The 22,068-nt window shown below is 40.0% G+C and overlaps 1 protein-coding gene and 1 pseudogene across 1 annotated transcript; both read right to left on the reverse strand.

Moving 5' to 3' along the window:
• Nucleotides 1-2,454: 2,454 nt before the first annotated feature.
• Nucleotides 2,455-3,560, reverse strand: LOC141547756 (ELL-associated factor 1-like). The gene is made up of 2 exons (XM_074276281.1): nt 2,974-3,560; nt 2,455-2,844 (listed from the first exon to the last, which is right to left on the reverse strand). The coding sequence occupies exons 1-2, from the start codon at nt 3,558-3,560 to the stop codon at nt 2,646-2,648; spliced, it is 786 nt and encodes a 261-aa protein (XP_074132382.1). The 3' UTR covers nt 2,455-2,645.
• Nucleotides 3,561-17,539: 13,979 nt separating this feature from the next.
• On the reverse strand, nt 17,540-19,369 carry LOC141547458 (lysine-specific demethylase 4B-like; annotated as a pseudogene).
• Between the last annotated feature and the right edge of the window lie 2,699 nt (nt 19,370-22,068).

The following is a 22,068-nucleotide window of genomic DNA, read 5'->3' on the forward strand; positions in this document are numbered from 1 at the left end:
GAGTGAGTGCTGCCCATTCATTTTCATTCTTCCTGAAAGTTCGGTCTTCTTGTATAAATTAATTAGATGCACTCTCAACTTCTTTATCATAAAGTTCTTGGGAGGAATGAGCTTTTAACACTGAAAGCCCTTGGGGAATGAGTTATATAGTTTTATTACAAAATCAATCAAGATAATTTTCTTCATTCATTTGTAACAAAACCAGAGAGTACTTCTGGCCATTTTTTTTCTTTCCTGTGGCATGTGTGTTGCAAAAAAATAGAAATATTGATCTCACCTTAGTCATCTATATGACTGCCATCATATTGTAGTGATTCAGAGCTATGCAAGCAGATAATTAAATTTTCAAATCAAGCAGAGGTCTCTGACAATTGGTGAATTGATTTAAATAGTATAACTTTTTTGAACCTCAATTTTGTTATCCAGAAAATGAAAGAAACTTACTACATGATCATCAAGGTCCCTTTGAGGCATAAAATACTTTAAGGTTTGTGAAGTATTTTGATTGTTTGATAGTCTTTTTTGCTCATTTTCAAATTCTATAAGTTTCATACTATTACCATTCCTATTTTCAAGAGTAGAAATTGAAGTACAAAGTACTAAAGTGACTTTGCTAGTGTCATAAATCTAGCATATATTCAGGCAGTATCTTATATATATATATATATGATACTGATAGGATATACATATCATATATATATATATATATATATATATATATATATATATATATATGAGAAGGCACTAGCTGGGGCCAGAGTATGAGCAGCATTGCTCCAAGAATGAGTGTCATCATGGTGGATGCTAGTCTAGCTTCACTCTGCTAGAGGAGGGGTCATGAAGCAACTGCTGCATAGAAATGCCTTCACACAGCTCCTCCTGGTCCCTGGCACTTATATCTGGCAATGGGGATCTCACTACGTGGAGCTGCCCAGTCCATCAGCATCCCGCAGACGTCCCTCTGCCAGGGCTATGGGTGCAAGTCTGAGAGAAGTGGCGTGAAAGAGGGAAGCAGGCAGGGGCAAGCTCCTCCTGAAAGCCTCCTGGGCTGGAGGACATGTGTGGAGGGCACTGGAGGGAGGCTGCAGGTGATTCTAGGGCCTGAGACCAGACAAGGATGTCAAGGAGGATGGGAATGAGATGCCCCAGCAAAGTGAAGGGAACCAGAAGTCAGCCACCACAAAAGGCTCAGAGAAGAGGTGGGGGCTCCTGCTCCTGTGAGGGACAAACTCAAAATTCTTAATTCTTTAAATAGAGATTCATATAATTTCATTAAGAATTTTCTGCACATTGAAGGAAGCAGCCATACAAATTAGGCAGCTGAATTTTTTACTTTTATATCAGCAATAAGTTAAATAAATTAAAGGTTAAGAGAAATGTGTGGAGTAAGATATGGTGAAGAATTGACAGAAAAAGTAAACAAACAGACTTCCTCCAGTAGTTTTGGACATTTTAATATAATTGTTATTTTATTCAAAGTTGACAACTGCTTCTATGACTTTAAAGTCATAATGATGAGAAATACTTGAATATATTAAAGATTTACTAAATCCCTGCTTAGTTGAAGAGGAAAGGAACCTATGAGCATGATCAGGAATAGAGTCAAGAGTCGTTATTGTCTCCATCACATCTCCTTTAAAATCTGTGTCTGTCACAGTCTCCTTTACATTGTCTGTCAGTCTGATCCAGCCCAAGTCTTCATCTCTCCCAGTCACAGCTGCAGTCTGTGACAGTCTGCTCATCTGACCCAGTCTTGATCTTAGCGGAGGAGTGCAGGAGGAGGGAGAGCCAGCAGCAGAATAGTCAAGGATGGAACTTCTCATTTCCAGTCCTTGTCAACACTTCTGAGTCTTTCTCTGGCTCAGAAGGACCTTGGTCCCAGTGGAGAAAGGAAGGAGGACAGGCCTTCCTAGAAGCCAAATTCTCTAGCTAGTCCTTCGCATCCCACAACCAGCAGCAAACCTCTTACTGTTATCGCTTTGAGAAAGCAGGTCACTACCTTTTTTTTTTTTTTTTTTTTTTTTTTTTTTTTTTTAGTAGCTTTTCATTTCCAAGATGTATTTTTCAATATATCTTCAAGATAAATTTTCAGCATTGACCTTGAAAAACCTTTTCTTCCAACTCTTCCCCTCCCTTCCCCCCACCCCCTCCCCTAGATGAAAGCTAGAACAATATATGTTAAATAAGTTAAAGTCAGTAGTTACAACAGTCCTGTGTGATCCTGACTGGGGTTCCTTGATCCTTGAACTCTTTTTGGTTGTTCACAACATTATTTTTCTTCTTTGATTTGAATACTCTGTATTTGAGTATTTCTGATTTGGGGTTTCTTTCAGAAGGTGAAAGTGATTGAGTGAGGGTTTCTGTTTTTACTTTGTCTTATAATTCCAACAGATCTGGGAAGTTGTTTTTATTTATTTATTTTTATTTTATTTTACTTTTTTATGCTACCCAGATTTTAATATGCTACCCAGATTTTGAGGTAAAAGTGTATTCCCATAATATATACAAGTGCACTTGTACTCTGCTCAGGTTCAGTGAGACTCAGGGCTCAGTAAGGGCCAAATGCTCTCCTTGGTGTGGGTTTCTGCTTGTGTCCTTCATCTATCCAGACGTTCTAACAAAGACAGATGCAGGAAGTTCCAAGGTTAGACGTTGCTGTCACTGTCAGAGTCAGTGAGTTGTAAATCTTGTTGCAATATGCTCATCAGCTGGTGATTCCCAGGGAGCCGGCTGCTGCTGTTCTCCATAGGGCTTCTGTGAGGTGACTGCAGAGGAGGACGCTGGGAGGAGGAGGCTTTGGCTGTGACAGGCTCCTGGTCTTCAGTGCTGGAGCTCTCAGAGTCACTGAGTTGTAAATCTTCTCGCAATATGCTCATCAGCTGGTCTTTCTCGGGGAGCTGGCTGCTTTGGTTCCCCACAGGGATTCTGTGAGGGAGAGGAGGATGCTGGGAGGCCGAGGCACCTGGGGCAGGCTCCTCCTCTTCACTGCTGGAGCTGTCAGAGTCTGAGGTGCTGCTGTCTCTGAGGGTCTCCATCCGATTCATCTCGGCTCTCAGCTCTCTCTTAATGTCCTCCAACTGGAGTTCCCCGGGAGCATCCTCTTTCACTGGACAGGCTTTTGGCCCAACAGGTGTCTTCCCTGCGGCTCGGAATGCTAGGGGAGTGGGCGGTGCCGGTGCAGGGGGCGGTTCCACTCTTGCCTGGGTTTTGCTCCCTCCCTCAGTTCTCAGCTTCTTGACCTGAACGCTGCTGCTGAGTTTTTCCAACACACATTCGCCGGTATCATGATTAATGATGAGAATACAGTCTCTCTCATAGGGTCTTTTGTTTCCTTTGAAGACAGTCTTTGGGGCTGCAGCGCCAGGGAAGTGAGGCAGCCAGACCTTGACCTCGTCTCCCTTGCCCACCTGGAGCTCTCCTTCCCCTGATGGGTCTACAGAGGCCGGCTTCAAATCATAGCGGATCGTGTGGAACGAGGACTTGGGCCTCTTCTCAAAGCTGTCCCCGAGAGTCAGGCAGTGCTCCTTGCCGTCCAACAGCGGGTTCCTGGTGCTCTTCATGGCTCTCTCCCTGTCTTCAAGCTGGCTGTAGTCACTGCCCGGTGTGGCTCCTGGGGTGGCCTCCTTACTGCCTCTCAGTATAGTCCTGCTCTGTAAAGTTCTGATAGTCTCTCAGTTCGAATCCTTCTCGGGGAACAGGTTTCTTTTCTATAGAATCTTTTCCTCTGTGAGCAGGTTTCCAGCCAGCCTCTTCTTCTTCTTCCTGAATGCTGGCTCTGAATCTCCTCCAGCTCTAGTCCTTCCCAAATCCAGACTGCTTCCCAGACCCCATGTTGTCTTCTTTTATCCTCCTAGAGAATGAGCATGTGAGAACCCAGGGGCTTGTGGGAAATACTTCAACCAATCATCTTGCTCCTTTTAAAGGTGAAAACTCCTTTAAATGTGTAAACTCCTTTTCAGAAGTCTAAAGGTGTTAACCCCTAAAGGTGTGAACTCTGGGCTAGAGAATTGTTTAGACAACCTGAGTTCTCACCTTCTAATCCTAACATCTCCCCCTCTCTTTTGATTTAGAACCTAGGGTGGTCATGGCCTTTTAACAGAAATCCCTCACTATGGGAGGTATTACACATAATTATATAAACACATAGTAACATAGCAATATAACACATGCTAGAAGTATGTAACAAATCACATGATCAAATAATCACAAATTGAAAATTAATAAATGTCCATAAGTCCATTGTGCATTAGTCTCATCTTGTGTTAGGAAATCCAATGATTGCTCCAGGTTTTAAAATTCTTTCACAGTCTTATCTTGTGTTAGAGAATCTTTAACAGTCTTCTTATCAGCCATTCTCTTTTAGTGTCAGATATTTCTTAGATTTTTTTCCTTGGTTTTGAGGTCTTTCTCTTTTTCTATCTCTCTCTGATGGGCAAAGTGAATACCACTCGTTGGCCTGAAAAGGTATCTACCACCAAGTGGACAAAAGACAGACGACCAAAAGATTTATAATGGGTCACATCCATTTTCCAGATTTCAGTGGGTCTCCAACCATGACGGTTCTTCCCTGGAGGGAGTGTAGGAGCATGGAAAGGAAGGCAAGCTGTACAGCTTTTTACTGTGCTCCTAGCTTCCTCTCTTGTTATTCCAAATTGTAAAGGTAAAGCTCGAGCAGCTTGATGATATTTAGAATGAGATTCTTGTGCTTCCTGAAATAAAGGAGCACTGGATAACATATGCAAAAGGCTATCTGCCTTTGAATTTCCATCAAAAGTAGTACCTGGAAGTCCACTATGTAAGTGGACATGCAAGATATAACTCTTGCCTGGATGCTTTCTCACTTGCTCTTGAAGTTCCTTAAAGAGCTGAGAAATATTAGAGGCTGCAAATTTTATTTGGGCTGTGGCAATTCTTTGTACTACACCTACTGAATAGACGGAATCAGTCATTGTATTTAAGTATCCTGGGTAATAAGGAAGAGCTAGCATGATAGCAAATAATTCATTCTGCTTAGTAGACTGAAAAGGAGTCCTGACTCCTTTCTTTATGGTTAAATAATGACAGTATTCAGCACAAATATTTTCTATGGAGGGGTCTGTAAATATTGTTGTTCATTTAAGAGGAGCCTTAGAAACCTTCAAAAACCCATTGCCAATTATGTAGTATCCGGGTTATCTTTAATGGAAAACCATGTACAAAATTTTGAGCTGTGGCCAATAAAATTGGTCACTCTGGCATGGTCACAGCATAGATTAATTTATGCATTAACATAGAATGTGTATATTTTTTCAGGACTTATCCCAGATAAATGTACTACATTCTTAATGGCTTTTAATAAAATTCTAGCCACAAGCACTGGGTAAGGAATAAGGCTTTGTTCTGGTGGTGCTGGGAGGTTCCCCCACTCAATCACACTGTCTCCTTGATGAAGGACTGCTGTGGGTGCCTCTTTTCTAGCAAAACCTGATATTTCCAAGGGTTTTTGAGTGACTCTTTCAACCACAGTGGATAAAGCCAGTTCAACTTTTCCCAAAGCCTCTTGGGCTTCTTTTGTAAGCTGGTATGGTGAATTTAAAGCACTCCCCTTGAAATGTCATATAGAGGTTTCAGTTGATTGGTAGTTAAGCCTAACTCTGGACGCATCTATTGGATATCTCCTGTTAATATTTGGAAATCATTTAAGGTGTTCAACTTTTCCGTTCTTAAAGAAAGCTTTTGTACTGTGAGTGTCTTAGGATATACTTCCTATCCTAAATATTGAAAAGGATTATGTCTTTGAATGTTTTCTGTAGCTATATGCAGTTTTTAATACTTTAGCATTTCCATGGTCTTTTCTAGACATGCTTCTAACATTTGTTCCTCAGGTGCACATCCCAAAATATCATCTATATAATGTAACGATATTACTTTTGGAAATGCTTTTCTTACTGGAGCAAGAGCAGCAGCAACATACATTTGGCACATAGTAAGGCTGTTTCTCAATCCCTGTGGCATAACTGTCCATTCATATCTTTGATACGGCTCGACCAAATTAACACTAGGCATTGAAAAAGCAAATCTTTTCATATGCTCCTTATCTAGAGGGATAGAATAGAAACAATCCTTAATGTCTATAGGCCAAAGAGGCCATTCTCTTGACAACTGAGTAGAAGATGGAAGTCCAGGCTGAAGAGTTCCCATAGTTTCCATCTGTTCATTTACTCTTCTTAGATCAGTTAACATCCTCCATTTTCCAGATTATTTTTTCACGAAAAATACTGGGGAATGTCAAGGACATAAAGAAGACCAAAAAGCGTCCTTGGACAAGTTGTTCTTGTACTATGTCTAATAAGACCTGAATTTTATCACTTCTTAAGGGCCACTGTTCTACCCACACTGGTGATTTAGCCTTCCACTGAATAGCAACCAGTGAGAGTGCAGGTAGGCCTTCAACAGCAGCCCTGCCTACAAAGCCAAGGTGCTTACTTGTAATCCTATCTGTTGTGAAATGTCTCTTCCCCACAGATTGATGGGGATTTGTTCAACCACAAAAGGAGTAAAAACTCCTGTTTCATTTTCAAATGTCTATCTCAAAGGCATAGCACTAACTTCTGCTGCTATTGATCCTCCTACAAAAGACATGTAGGTGTCTGCCTTAATATTTGGCCAGCGACTGGGCCAATTGCACCTCTAATAACTGTAAGAACTGCATCCGTGTCTACCAATCCTTCTAATGGTATTCCAGTTATATAAATAGTAAGTATAGCTTGGTCAGCTGTCACAGCTTCTGTCCAATATATTCCTGGATTTTGTTCATTGGAGTCAGAATCTGGGTGACTGCCACCTGATTGCTTATTAGGGGTATGTAACAATAAGCCTGATGCCACTACCTCTCCTGGTTGATAAATCACACATTGTCTACCTGTGTTAGTGACTGGGAGATTAGCTACACATAGATACCCACATCAGTGTATGGATGAACACTGTTTTGTAAGCCCTCTCAGAAGGCGAAATGATCAAGCCTACTTACTCTTCCTGGAGGCAAAGGATCCATAGGCTGAACAGGAACAGATTTCACTTCTCCAGGGAATATCTCAGCAGTCTCTACTGCATACAACTATATTTTTCCTAATTTCAATCCCTTTCTTCCATCTCATTGCCTTTTGGCGGATTGATCATGTCTTAAATTTCTCTGGATGTAACCTCGGCTGCCATCATGCCCCACTTGGGGGGCTGAAGCTGGGCCCCGCATCTTATTTCCCTGGGTCAATCTACATTCGGAGGCCCAGCCAAAGGCCTTGTGACATTTTGACATGGAGTTTTAGGTCTTCTCTCACCCTGTCTTCTAGCTCTATCTCCATATCTACCCTGAGTTCTTAGATGTCCAATTTTTCCACATTGGAAATATTGACGAATTTCTCTAGAAGTCCTTTGCCAAGAGGGACCCTGTCTTTTCATGTTCATCACAGTCTGGGTGTAAAAAGTATCTGTTCCCACTGTAGCACAGAGTCTAATGATCTCCTCTAAAGGAGTATCTCGGTCTAGACCCCATATAATTCTTTTGCAAATCTCACTGGCATTATTCTTAGCCAGATGTCTGGTCCTTATGTCTGTCGCTATATTTTCTCCAATAGATCTTTTGACAGCAGTTTGCAGACGTCCCACAAAATCCACAAAAGGTTCATTGGGACCTTGCTCTATTTTAGTGAAAGCCTCCCCCCGAGCTTTCTGTCCGGGGAGGGAACCCCAAGCTTTTATTGCAGCCTTAGCAATTTGCTCATACCCTGTCATGGTATATTGAATCTGTTCTGAATTCCCTCCATACTGACCTCACCAGCTAATTGCTCAAAAGTGAATTGTGTGTTAACTCCTGTTTCCAAATTGCATCTGACTTTGATCTTTCATAATTCATGACACTTCACAAGCTACAACAGATTTTGTCCAGGTTCTAAACCTGTCCTTGCTATGGATTTCCAATCATTCGGGGTTAGGACTTCATAAGACACAAACCATACAGTAACATTTTAACATAAGTTGATGTAAACCCATAAAGGGTGCAACCTTTTTTCAAATCTTTAATTTTATTCAAATCTAAAGGTGTATATCTTCTCCTTTTTTGACCTACAGACCCAATCTCTTCAATCACAGGATATGCATGTATAAAATCACTTATATCCTGTCCTTCTCTCTTAGCTTTAAGCAATGCCTTCTCTAATCTTGTCATAGGCTGTTTAACAGGTGATTCTGTTTGTGTCACTGCCTCTTCCCCTCCTAACTTCTTGCACCACCCCTGAAGGGTTAATTCCCTGAAGGGAAATGCTTCTGATGTTCAGAATTGTGCTTAATTCCATTGTTATCTGATTCATCTTCTTCACCTAGCTTAGTTGGATCCTCCCCCTCTAGCTCTTTCTTCTTTTCCTTTATTCTAACAATTTTTAAAGCCACTTGGATTAAATTGTAGGTATGAAGTGTATCTTTGGAAATTGCGTTTGGTTTGGAATGGTAGTGTTCTCCTAGTAGCTCTCCTACTAATTCCCAATCATCTAGATACAATTCTTTTTCCAGAGAAAAACAAGGACATATAACCTGCACAGTTTTTAAAAGTTCAGTGATTTCCTCCAAAATTATAATCAATCCTTGGCTTTTCATAACCTTGAAAAAGCTCTCTAAACATTTGCCTTGAACAGAAACAGAAGGCATTTGCCCCATTTCAATGAAATTCTAATTTAGCTCTTTAACAAAGTTTCCTTGTTACTCATGCTTCTGGTTAAAGAGAGACTTTTCCACTGAGTTATGGATGGGAGGCTTTTCCACTGGAATCAGGATCTTGTCTGTCCCTGTTCTTGTGCCAAAATGTCAAGGTACGGGCTAACTCCTCTGAAGGTCTAAGCACAAGTGCTTGCCCCAGTTTGGGCGCCAAAATGTAAAGTTCTGATTGTCTCGCAGTGGTACTGCTTCCCTGGGAGGAGGTTTCTTTTTTGTATAATCTTTTCCTCTGTGAGCAGATTTCTTGGTTTTCTTCAGAGAAAGGATTCAAACTCAGGTCTTGTTTAATTTAATTTTTTTTTTTTTTTTGGTCACCCTTCTTACCAATGAATGGGACTGATTGGTTAAAGTATTTGTCAGTACTGAATCACATGATTCCTGTTCCCAGAACTTTGTACCTTGGGGGAGGTCATTTACTCAATGCACGAATGAACTTTGAACCTGGGATACAGAAAGTTTCAGGAAGTAAAGTGACCTGTGGCAGGTGATTCTGTTTGGAATATTTTTGGTAATCTACTTGAGTATTATGATAGGAAATGGTCTTATCATTGTAATGACCAAAGTGGATCCAAATCTCCAAACCCCCATGTAATTTTTTTCTTGGAAACTTTTCTTTCTTGTGAATATGTTACACATCAGTCACCCTACCCAGAATGCTGATAAATATTTGGACTGAGAATAGAACTCTATCTTTTTTGGCTTGTGCTATACAACTTGGATTTCTCCTGATTGTGGGAGCACCTGAATGCTTACTTCTTGATATGATGGCATATAACTGCTATGTGGCCTTTTGTAAGCCTCTATATTATCCATTAATCATGAACATAAAATCTTCTCTCTCTTTTATACTATTTTGACTCCTTTGTTTAACTCTATAATATACACTCTTAGGAACAAGGATGTCATTGTTGCATTGAAAAAATGATTAGCTAAATGTAGAAGAACAAAGTGTAGTTAAGGTTATAGTCTCTTGTTTACTTTTTGTGTTTCACCATTCTTAGTAAAAGGTAACTAGGTGACAATGTGAATAGAGTGCCAGGCATGGAATCATGAAGACCTTAGTGTAAGCCTGGCCACAGACTGTTGTGGGTCTGCTTCTCTGCAACTTCACTGGAAATTGAAAGTTTCTTACTGCACACTTCATGCTATCACCAGCCTTCTGACGTCTCCGGCCCCGCTCCGGAGACAGGAGCGGGGAATAAGCAAACAGAGAGCCAACATGTAGCAAAGCTGTTCTTTATTGTCTGCTCCCCAAAATGTCTCCCCTAGCGGCTGCTGTTCCCTACTTTTATACAGAATCTTCTTGGACCCTCCCCGATTCCTCCCATTGTGGGCGGGGCCAGCTCCTTTAGCAATGCCTAGCCGTTTTTCTCCTTATATGGCCAAGCAACTCATAGTTCCACGCATCTACCGACACTTAGCTCTATTAGTCGACCCAGAACCACATCCTGGAGATGACTGACATTAGGGCGGCTCCCTTCCGCACAGGGAAGATCGGTTCTAGGTCCCTTACAATTCCCCCTTTTTGTTTAATATGAGGGTAGTGGTTCAAAATTCAAGATCTTTCTTTTGTAGCTAACACAACTCGGGGTGACAAAGGCGAAGACAAAGCACCAAGAATGACAGTATCAAAAATATATATATAACAAACAGTGCATCAAGAGTGGTAGTATCAAAAAAACAATATCAAAAGACCAAAAATATTTGGCATCAGACTCATTGACCAACGGTCAGTTACAATTGTATTCCCTTCTTTTGTTTAAAGCATTGGACACCTTCATATCAATCAAAATTTTTTGAATTACAGCAAATACAACTCGGAATAACAAAGGGAGGATACAAAGCATCAATAATAACAGCAGGAAAGCAACAGCTCCTATGATTAGCCAATGCATGATATCATTGAAATTAACATTTTTCCACCAATTAATAAAATCATGTTCTTTTCGTTCCCACTCATCTTCAAATGTTATAGTAGCGTTTTGCATAGCTAACAATATCTCATCCTGAGCAGCAAGTTCAGAAGTAGCATTTGCCATAAAAGTAGCATTTTTCAGAATAATTTCAAGATCATTATACAGAGAAGAATGAAATGGAATAGGAGTTACACATAAAGGATAATATTTATAGTGACATTGCATTCTCATATATCTCAACATCAATGCCTGTTGATGTACAACAATTTGCATTACATCAGATAACTGTGAGATTCTATTTACCATTATCCGATCCTAACTTTCTTGATGCCGCCAAGCAGCATTGTTTTTTAATCATAAATTGTTGTAGACTCGCAGCTAAAAAAGCTACCTCCTGTTGAATTTGATATATTTGCATTTCCTCTATCACATTAAGAGCCAAATTCACCACTGATATAGCTGTATCAAAAGAACTGTCTCGTTTCGTTCTAGTTAATTTTCTCATCATGTCTATAGACAAAGAAGGATTTTTACCAAAAAATTATTTAAGGATTTGGCACATACATCTGTGCAGGTGCGGGGTACGGGAGGGCTTCACTAGTTGACTCGTTCCATATCGTCTGTATCTTGACAGTTCTTTATTAATTGTCTATGCCCAGGGAGGGAGCCACTCTTCTCTGGAGCACAAACTTCTCTAGGAATGGCTAGTTCCTAGCATCGAGTGTCAAAAATATACAGAGTTCATGGAACGGTCAAGCTCCCATAATTTGGAAGCTGAGGTCTGTTAGATTTGAGTGAGCTTATAATCCTAATATGAAATTTTAAATTTCTTAATCATTTGGCCTTAAGATCATGAAAATAATAAGAGGACTGAGCTAGTGGGGTGAAATTAGAGTAAATTAATTTCATTTTCCAATACATAAGACAATTACATATACATAATATAACTAGAAAGAGTAATAATACTATGGGTATAGCTAAACTATTAAAATAAATGGTAGCGCTACCTGATCTAAATAAGAAATCATACCAATGGTGGTTAGTATCTGATGTTACTAAATGAGAGGCCTTGATAAGTTGTCTTGCAGCTATAAGAGTCTGAATTCGATGTTCATTTAATGCGCGCTGATTAGACTCTAATAGTTTCTTCATAACTAAGATCTGTTCAGGATATCCATATATATTAAGTAAAGCAAAGTAATTAGGTAAGACAAAAGGTAACACATGAAATTCACACATAACAGCCCATATCTTAACTTGACAATACACAAGAGTTCCAGTACACCAAAAAAAAAAAGTACACATAGCATTTTCAGATCATTGTTTCTTCCATGCTTCTAGTAAATTAAACATATAATCCCACATTGCAACAATCTCTGAGCATTTTCTTTTTGTATCTAGGTATACATATTTTGTAAAGAGCATTTGGTCCACTTAAATAATTGACTAATATTTCCAGTAAAACCCAAACTAGTAATAAAACTATCATTCAAAATCTGTAGAAATTGGCCTTGATATTTTAAAGTATTTTGGTGGAGTAGGATCGTCGTAGGCAACTATTGAGCATTTACAGTCAAAGCCTGAGAAACATCTTGTCCAGCACTGCGCAGTCTGCTGGCCGAGGTCTCAAGGTCTATTGAATTAACTATACCCAAACCAGTTCCAGCACCACCAAATAAAGTGTCATACCAGGTTCTTTTCTTTCTAACTCAATTTGTCAGAGGAGGAAAAGTTACATTATTGGTACAAGTTTTAGGAACTCTTATGATTGATGGAGGATGTTTTGTAGGAGGGGGAGGTGTCAGTAATAGATATTTTATCTAATAGTGAGGTTTCAATACCGCTTTCAAGATTTTACATGCACAGTTTATCAGTTGCTTTTCAATGTTTGTCTCAGCTTGTTCTCTGCATTCAGTCCTTTAATTCTGATATGCTGAGTCCACTCTCTTTCCTGTGTAGCACTGCTGGATCTGGATCTGGATCAGTCCTTTCCAGCTCAGGGTCAGCTTGTCCTCCTTCCATGTCCTAACCAGGACCCAGTCTCCAAGCTAGAACTCATGCACTGTTAAAACCCTAAGGGAGGAGTCTGAGCAATAAGCCTGTTTAGTTGTAAAGTTTTCAGATGTTAAAGTAAAGACATAACATATTTCCTTAAAAAACAAATCCTTGGTTTCAAATATTGGATACAAGGAAGAATTTTGAATCCCTTTAAACCAGTTTGCTTTCTTCAACCAGAAACAGCTGCAGCTTCCTGTTGCTGCTTTACCCCTGCAAAAATACGTCCCGTCTCACAGTCATCTCTCCGTGATTACCTTTTCCAACAAGTTCCTTCTTTTCCCCACTGATTTCTTCTAGAAATCATTTGCTCCCACTAATTCTCTCCTCCCAATGCCTACTTGCTCAAACTTTCTCTGACATAACTTTAAACACTTCCAAACCAATAACTCTTCTGACTAGATGCTTCATTTAAACTATTAATTGCTTTTATAAATCAATCTCTCTTGTCCCTTTCTTCGGGACCACTTGTGGACTTCTGCTTCGCGAGTGGAGTATCTGCCCTCTACTTACCCATCTTCTGGGTCTTCAGTCGTCACCGGCTTCGGAGGAAGAACTAACACAGAGATGAGTTGCCAAGTACGAGAGGTGTTTATTTCTTAGCACCACTTTCTCTTCTGGCAACACGAGGGGAATACTATTACCCCCTCCCATCTTCCCTGCTCCCAGCAGAAGCGTCTCTGTGAAGGCAGAAAATCTGCCGAGGCAGTCTCTCTACACTCGCGAAAGTCCCTCACGTCCCTGTTCTTTAATGACCCCATTTTTTTTTTAAACTTTAAACTTCAAGATTCATAACCCATAATGATAAATAATTACCCAATGTGTCAGAAAAAAAACAAATAGTTTTTTTTTTTTTTTTCTGCCTGAGTGCTTCAAGGTCACTAGTAAGAAGCTTCCCAGGCGGTATTAAGCAGATAAGATTGTATTGCAGTTACTCCTTTCTAGCAGACTTTGAAAATCTGCTTTTCAGAGAAAACTTCCCCACCAGTTTAAAATAGTCAAGTTTTTTTTTTCTTTTGTTTTACTTACAAATTGGTACAACAGGTTAAAAAGTTTAAAATCACAAACAATTTTTAAGACCAATACATTTTGAACCACTCTGAAAGAATTACTATTCTGAATGAATTTCAATTTCCACAATTCAGCCTGTTATTTTTCTAAGCCTGTAACACAGATGCTGAATTTTTATCTCTTATGAGCGTGCTAACTTTTAACACAGAACAAAAAATTCAAAGCAGACATACACAGACACAGAGTTCTATTTTTTCTATCCAGGCTCTGCATGCTTTTAAGTTAAGATGCACTCCATTCTTTTTACAGAGTTTATGAGTTTATATAGCTGTGAAGCATATACTCCTGAATCTGTTGGCTCGATTTGGGCTTTAACTGCTTTCTGCCCCATACCTCATCTAAGTGCATCTAAGCAATTAGGCTGTTTGCTTCTTCTTGATTAAAAATCAAGGAGCGCGTCTTTCTACTTATCTTTCCTTGTTCCAGCGAATACACTGCCCAGGTCCCTGTTTGGGCGCCACTTGTTGTGGGTCTGCTTCTCTGCAGCTTCACTGGAAACTGAAAGTTTCTTACTGCACACTTCATGCTATCACCAGCCTTCAGACATCTCCGGACCCGCTCCAGAGACAGGAGCGGGGAATAAGCAAACAGAGAGCCAACATGTAGCAGAGCTGTTCTTTATTGTCTGCTGCCCAAAATGTCTGCCCGAGCGGTTGCTGTTCCCTACTTTTATACAGAATCTTCTTGGACCCTCCCCGATTCCTCCCATCATGGGCGGGGCCAGCTCTTTTAGCAATGCCTAGCCGTTTTTCTCCTTATATGGCCAAGCAAATCATAGTTCCACGCATCTACAGACACGTAGTTCTATTAGTCGACCCGGAACCACATCCTGGAGATGACTGACATTAGCGCGGCTCCCTTCCACACAGGGAAGATTGGTTCTAGGTCCCTTACAACAGACCTTTACTAGAATGTAAAAACCATTGAAGAACTTGAATCTGTAAACAAAGAGAGATTTAAATCATTATTGTATCCATTGAAAAATATGCCTTTTACTTGAGATAGTAGCATTAGTTGGTTATTAAAGAAAAATTACTTGGTGGAGAATCATAAGCTTCTCCAAGTACATCATTTTTATCAGTTTTTTTCCATATCCATATATTCAAAGCTATGTTGTTTTCTAATAAGTAGGGATTTATGAGGGGGATATCTGCAATATAAAGAAAACTGAGTACTACAAAACCAACATTTTCAAACTGGAGTACTAGAGAAAACTGTGCAGAGTTCCTTGGACAGCAAGGAGATCAAATAATTCAATACTTAAAGAAATTTAAATTACTCATTGGAAGGACATATGCTGAACCTACTATTTAATACTTTGGGCAAAATGAAAAAACAAGACTATTTTTCTCAACTATACTTTATCATTTACAAACTATTTTTATGTTTATACTTATATTTTAGTCTCTATGGTTGGGGTTAGGAGAGAAAAATATTTCCAGATGCCTAGTGTAGGAAAACAGCATATGCATAGTCATATATATTTCAAATAGATGATTAATTTTGTCAGTGTGAAATGACATTTTAGAGTAATTTTAACTTGTATGTCTTGATTTTTAGAGATGTTGAACATATCACATAATTTTGAAACTTTGTCTTATATATATATATATATATATATACATATATATATATATATATATATACAAACTAGAACTGAAAAGAATAGTATGAAAAAAAAATAAACACACTTAAACTTAGAGCAATACTTCATTATTATTTGAAGGATAAAGCTCAAGTTTAATTTAAAATTAAAAGTCAAGAATTAAGCTTTAAACTTGAGCAAACAAAAAAAGAAGATTACTTTAAAACAGCTGCAGTGGTGACAAGGAAAATGAAGATACAAACTAAGAACACAATGATGTCAACATAGACAAAAGGAAAGCCTCAAAGAAGAAACAAATGAATTAGACACAATACCCCCTCCCCCAAATCTTTGAAGAGCTAAATTTATTTAAAAACTAAATAAGATGAAGGGAAGAAAAATGGGGGAAATGAGTGGGAAAAGACAATTATGAAAATACAATTAAAGCCTTTCTAAGAGAGGCAAAAAATAGCAAAGACAATGACACTTTAAAAACAGAATTGACCAAACTATAAAATAAGAAGGAAAAAACTTCATGATATAGATAATTCCTAGTAATGTTCATGCTAGCTTTCTGATAGTCCTCCAGTCAGGCCTTGGTCTCAACAGCATAGACCCTAAGAGAATGGCCACAAATAGATTCTAGAGTCTTTATTGTCTCCCTCACATCTCTTCTGCAATCTGTGTCTGTCAATCTCCTTTACATCGTCTGTCAGTCTGATCCAGCCTCAGTCTTCATCTCTCCCAGTCTCCTCCTGCAGTCTGTGACTGTCTACTCATCTGACCCAGTCTTGATCTTGGTGAAGGAGTGCAGGAAGAGGGAGAGCCAGCAAGAGAATAGTCAAGGATGGAACTTCTCATTTCCAGTCCTTCTCAACCCTTCTCAGCCTGTGTCTGGCTCAGATGGACCTTGGTCTCAGTGGAGAAAAGAAGGAGGACAGGCCTTCCTAGAAGCCAAAATTCTCCAGCTTTTCCTTGCTGTCCCACAACAATCAGCAAACCTCTTACTGACATCCCTTCCCAAAAGCAGGCCACTACTCTTTTTTTTAAATAGCTTTTCATTGACAAGATATATTTTTCAATATATGTTCAAGATAATTTTTCAGCATTGACCTCACAAAACCTTTTGTTCCAACTCTTCTCCTCCCTTCCTCCCACCGCCTCCCCTAGATGGAGGGTAGAACAATAAATGTTAAATATGTTAAAGTCAGTATTTCAGTAGTTCTGTGTGATACTCACTGGGGTTTCTTGATCCTGGAACTGTTTATGGCTGTTCACAACACTTCTTTTTTTCTTTGACTTGAATACTCTGTATTTGAGTATTTCTGATTTGGGCTTTCTTTCAGAAGGTGAAAGTGATAGAGTGGGGGTTTCTATTTTTGCTTTGTCTTATAGTTCCAACATATCTGGAAATTTTTGGTTTTTGTTTTTTTTGTTTTTTTGTTTGTTTGTGTATTTTTTATTATACCCAGATTTTGAGGTAAAAGTGTATTCCTATAATATATGCAATCACACTCTGCTCAGGTTCAGTGAGACTCAGGGCTCACTAAGGTCCAAATTCTCTCCTTGGGGGTGGCTTTCTGCTTGTGTCCTCCAACTTTCTGGATGCAACAAAACAGATGCAGGAAGTCCCAACACTAGACATCACTGTCACTGCAGGAGTCGCTCAGTTGTAAATCATCTCCCAATGTGCTCATCAGCCGGTTATTCCCGGGGAGCTGCTGCTGTTCCACACAGGGTTTGTGTGGCAGGACTGCAGAGGAGGATCCCCTTGATGAAGAGTCTCTGGAGGTGCACTCCTCATCTTCACTGCTGGAGCTCTGGAAGTCAGAGGAGCTGCTGTCCCTGAGGGTCCCCATCTGCTTCATCTCAGCTCTCAGAGCACACACTCTCTCTCTCTCTCTCTCTCTCTCTCTCTCTCTCTCTCTCTCTCTCTCTCTCTCTCTCTCTCTCTCTCTCTCTTCTCTCCTTTTCCCTTTTTTTCTTATATTTTTAACAATAAGTATTTATAGAAAAAACTTCACAAAGGTGATTTCTGTACAGAAATCACATTGCAAAGCCTGCATCAGTAGTCAGAGAATAGTACTTTTCAAGATGAGAGCTTTTACATGGTTTACAAATCTGAGTAGTTTTTGCTTTTGTAATGTAACCTTTAATCCTTCCTAGCCTAAGACAAGAGCCAGGCATCCCTGGGCTCCAGGAGCAGAAGCTGTTCTAAAGCCTCCGGGTGACAGGCAATCTGAGAGGTTACCATTGCCTCCTTTCCTAGGACCATCAGCAGTGTGTTGAGCAGAGTCCAGGTAGCCTGTGGCCAGACAAGTCTCTCAGATGGTCAAATTCAATGTAGATGAAAGGAATTCACAGCAAGTTATTGCATGGGGAAGGGGAAAGGGGAAGGGAGAGGGCTGTCCACTTGTTCCACTGTTGCCTGGGTGCTTAGCTTGGGTCAAAGGGGGTCAGGGTGGGGGTGGAGGAGGTCAGGAGATGTTGGTTCTAAAATTGAGTTTGTACCAAACATGTGGCTCTGCGCTCCAGGCTGGTATTGTGACTGCAGGAGGCTCTCCATGAAGGCCAGATCATCAGGATTCTGTCCATAGTCCTCAGAGTTTTTTCTTACCATCGCCTTCACTGCCTTCAGGAGTTTTGTGCTGCTCTTCTTCTTCTAGATCAGCCTCATATTTGGGTTCTTCCTTAACTTTGCCCTCCTCCCAAAGGGTTTCTGCAGCCATAACTTCTCCCAAAGACTTCTGGTCTTCCGCCTTATGCCTCCTAGGCTGGCTTCTTTTTTTGTGGGACCATAGGCCAGGCTTTCTGTTCTGCTCTCTCTTCCTGTCTGTATTTGGTTTTCTCTCCTCCTCAGTCTTTTTCCAGTGTCTGTTTTCCTTAATTTGTCTCCCAAGGAGCTTAGCTTTCAGCACAGCCTTGGTCTCCTTCCAAGCACTCAGTTCGGGGCTAGTGAGTGCTGTCGGCTTCACGTGGTCCAAAGCAATAATATCTTTTCCTTGCTTCGACAGTTCATAGCGCTCCAGCTGTAGCAGTCTCACAAAAACATCCATTGAAATTTTCACCATATCCTTTCAGCAGGTGCACTGAGTAGCCATCTTGCCATAGTCAATCCATCTCAATGTGGCAAAATTGGTGGCCTCAGCACAGTTGAAACCATGATTGAATCCTGCATGGTATCCATAGGGAAAAGTAATGATGAACTCGCCAGCCTCCTGAGTGATCCGATCCAAAGGGATGCTGTACTTTTTCAAGACGGAGGGAGAGATGAGAGCCGTCTTGTGACGGAGAAAGGCATCACATCCCTGAGAACTGCCTGGGAAAAAGCCTTTTGCCAGGCGTTCCAGACGTTTCCCATGTTCTTGAGGTATGGCATACCAAAACTTGGGCTCCCCAAAGTGCAGGTAATTGATACTGTAGAGATCCATGTCTTCCGTGTGCCAGGGAAAGGTGGTTTTCCACATGCCAAAGTACAGGTAGGGAGTGTGCACCTCTTCTATGATCATCCCACCTTCGTGTTCCACCATGTCCAAAAGGGTGTTCAAATTCCCAATATTCCACTCCTGCACATCAGCATCATATAAACAACCAGTGATATCTGCACCGTAAATTAGAGATACAAAAGGCAGGTTCTTCCAGTATTTACGTTCCAGATCTTCAAAATCTTGGTGTGGAGGAGTACAATACATTTCACTGTTGGCAAAGTGGCGATGATCTCACACTGTCATGGCTTTCTTCCTAATGTTATACTGGGTAAATAACCCAGATTGTCCTGTTGAAGAGGAGCTGGAATCACCATGTCATCAATGTCATCATAACTTTTCCTAGGTCTCCACTCCTTGGGTGCGATCACCTTAGCAAGTCCTGCTCTGTGAGCTCCTTGGGATTCAGTGTAGGCCACATATTTCCCAAAGTCCTGAAACTCCTCAATGGTAGGGCGGAAGGTCATGATCTTACAACTCGGATTGTGTAGACTTGGATTCTCAGACCCCATAATTCCAAATGGCTCAGTTCCAAACAATATGGTTGCTGCTTTTTGCGTCAGCTTCCTCAGTCCTTCATGGGGAAGCTGGGCCAGCCACCCCTGGCTCCTTATCTCTGGCCTGGCCCCTTCACTGGCTTGCTCCCCCAGTACTTTCAGCTCTCTCATAATGTCCTCCAAATGGAGTTCCCTTAACTTTGGCCAGTGACTGGGCCACTTGGCATCTCTAATAACTGTAGCATCTGCACCCCTCTCTACGAATCCTTCAAATGGTATACTATTTATATAAATAGTAAGCTTAGGTCAGTCAGCTGTCACAGCTGCTGTCCAATATATTCCTGGATTTTGTTCATTGGAGTCAGAATCTGGGCGATTGTCACCAGATTGCTTATTAGGGGTATATAACAATAAGCCTGATACTTCTACTTCTCCTGCTGGATAAATCACACTTTGTCTACCTGTGTTAGTGACTAGGACATTAGCTACACATTCTCCAGTTTCCCACATCAGTGTATGGATGAACACTGTTTTGTAAGCACTGTCAGAAAGTGAAATGGTCAAGGCTACTGTGCCTGGAGGCAAAGGATCCATAGGCTGAAGAGGAATAGATTTCATTTCTCCAGGGAATATCTCAGTATACTCTACTGCATACAACTCTATTTTTCCTAAACTCAATCCCTTACTTCCATCTGATTGCCTTTTGGCTTGTTTAGGGACATGCTCTGCTTATACACTATTTATCCCCAACCTGGGGTGGAGCAATCTGATTTCATTCTGATCTGATCAGCTGTAGTTGGACACACTGTAATTTGATGATGTAATGTTTGTCCTTTAGGAGAAGAGAAAATAACCAATCAAGTATTAAAAGCAGCAGCAGCTGTATAATTTCTATTCTTAAAGCCTATTAACCAGTGTAAAGATATTCACATATTTGATTCTTATTCTAATCTAATGAGGTACATGCTGCTATCATTATAGGTTTCTTTTGTTTCTTTTTTTTTTATTTTTACACCTGAAGAAACTCAATTTGATATAAGCAAAATGCCTAAACTTACATATTTAGACAGTAAATGTATGAGAAATGAATCAAACTCAGGTCTTCCTTAATTTTAATTTTTTGGCCACCTTTCTTAGCAATGAATGGAACTGATTGGATGAAGTATTTCTCAGTATTGAATCATATGATCCCTTTTCCCAGAACTTTGGATCTTGGGGGAGGTCATTTACTCCATGGAGGAATGAACTTTGAACCTGAGATACAAGAAGTTGCAGGGAGTGATGTCACCTGTGGGAGGCAGCCAGCATTGGTTATTATTGGTCAAGGATAATGATGTCCTTTTAGTCTATCCAATGAGAAGGGTCCAGTCTTTTGTTTTTAGTGCCTGGACAAATCTGGAAGCAGGTTGGGTTGCAGGAGCAGATGGAAGGGGTTGGGATGGCTCCCAGGTGTGTGTCTGGGCTTCTCCCTTGCAGGCATTACATAAATGTTTTCTCTTTGTACCTGTTGATGTCTCTGATTAGTTAATTGGATTGGGAAGAGGGTCTTTCCTGTCAAGATTCTTTGCTACATTTAATTTTGGCATAATTCTTTCAATAGTTAAGCTCTCTTTTCTAAAATTTCAGGGGAGAAACATGATGAATATTATCTTCCACAAAGATGATACTCTCTCATGAAGCCCCCCCAAAAGAATATAAATATTTGACTCATTATTTCAAACAATTAACAGTCATTTGTTATCAGTTTTATATAATTAATAAGAACTCATCAATGTGAAGAATTTGACCCATTTCAAATTATTTTTCCCATGAACACCTTGAGGTTGGAAGTACAAGTTTCATTAGAATGATTTTGCACAGAGGGATGATGACTTTCAGAGCTAAGAAATGAATTGTAAAGTGTTACACAATTAACAATTGGACTAGCCAAGACAGGCCCTGAAGCCCTAGACTCTCCTCTGAGAGTTCTTTTTATAACATCAGAAGTACTACCTCATTCACTGGTGCAGAACTTACTGAACTGGGAACCCAAAAAATTTGACTCTCATTAAAAAGTGTAAAACAAACTAGAAGAAATGATGTTCCCCTAGAGCAGGGCAGGAAACCCATCTATTTAAGGAACTCTTCCAAGTGCTTTGAAAACAAGAATCAACAGAAGGTGATTGACAAATTGAATATTTTCATTTGGAGGGAAGATAATTAAAAGCACATTTCCATTTTTCTATCTACCTTGACAATCTCTGTGGTTCATTCTATAATTTCAAAGTTATTCTTCATAGAAAGAAGACATTTTCCATCCATTCGAAAAAAAGGTAATTATTTTCTCATCACAGCTTCTATTTCCCTAACTATCAACATTTTGTATTAAATATTGTCTCAACCCCCAGCAAAATCAAAATTCTTAAGTCTTTCCATAGAGATTCATAGAATTTCATTAAGAAATGCCAGCATATACTCCCTAAACTAATCTATTTATTTAGTGCTATACCAATCAGACTTCCAAGAAACTATTTTAATAACCTAGAAAAAATAACAACAGAATTCATATGGAACAACAAAAGGTCGAGAATTTCAAGGGAAGTAATGAAAAAAAAATTAAGTGAAGGTGGTCTATCGGTACCTGATCTAGAACTTTATTATACAGCAACAGTCAGCAAAAACCTTTTGGTTTTTGCAAAGAAATAGACTAGTTGATCAGTGGCATAGGTTAGGTT

Source organism: Sminthopsis crassicaudata, chromosome 6 (genome assembly GCF_048593235.1).
Source record: "Sminthopsis crassicaudata isolate SCR6 chromosome 6, ASM4859323v1, whole genome shotgun sequence".
Taxonomy (NCBI): domain Eukaryota; kingdom Metazoa; phylum Chordata; class Mammalia; order Dasyuromorphia; family Dasyuridae; genus Sminthopsis; species Sminthopsis crassicaudata.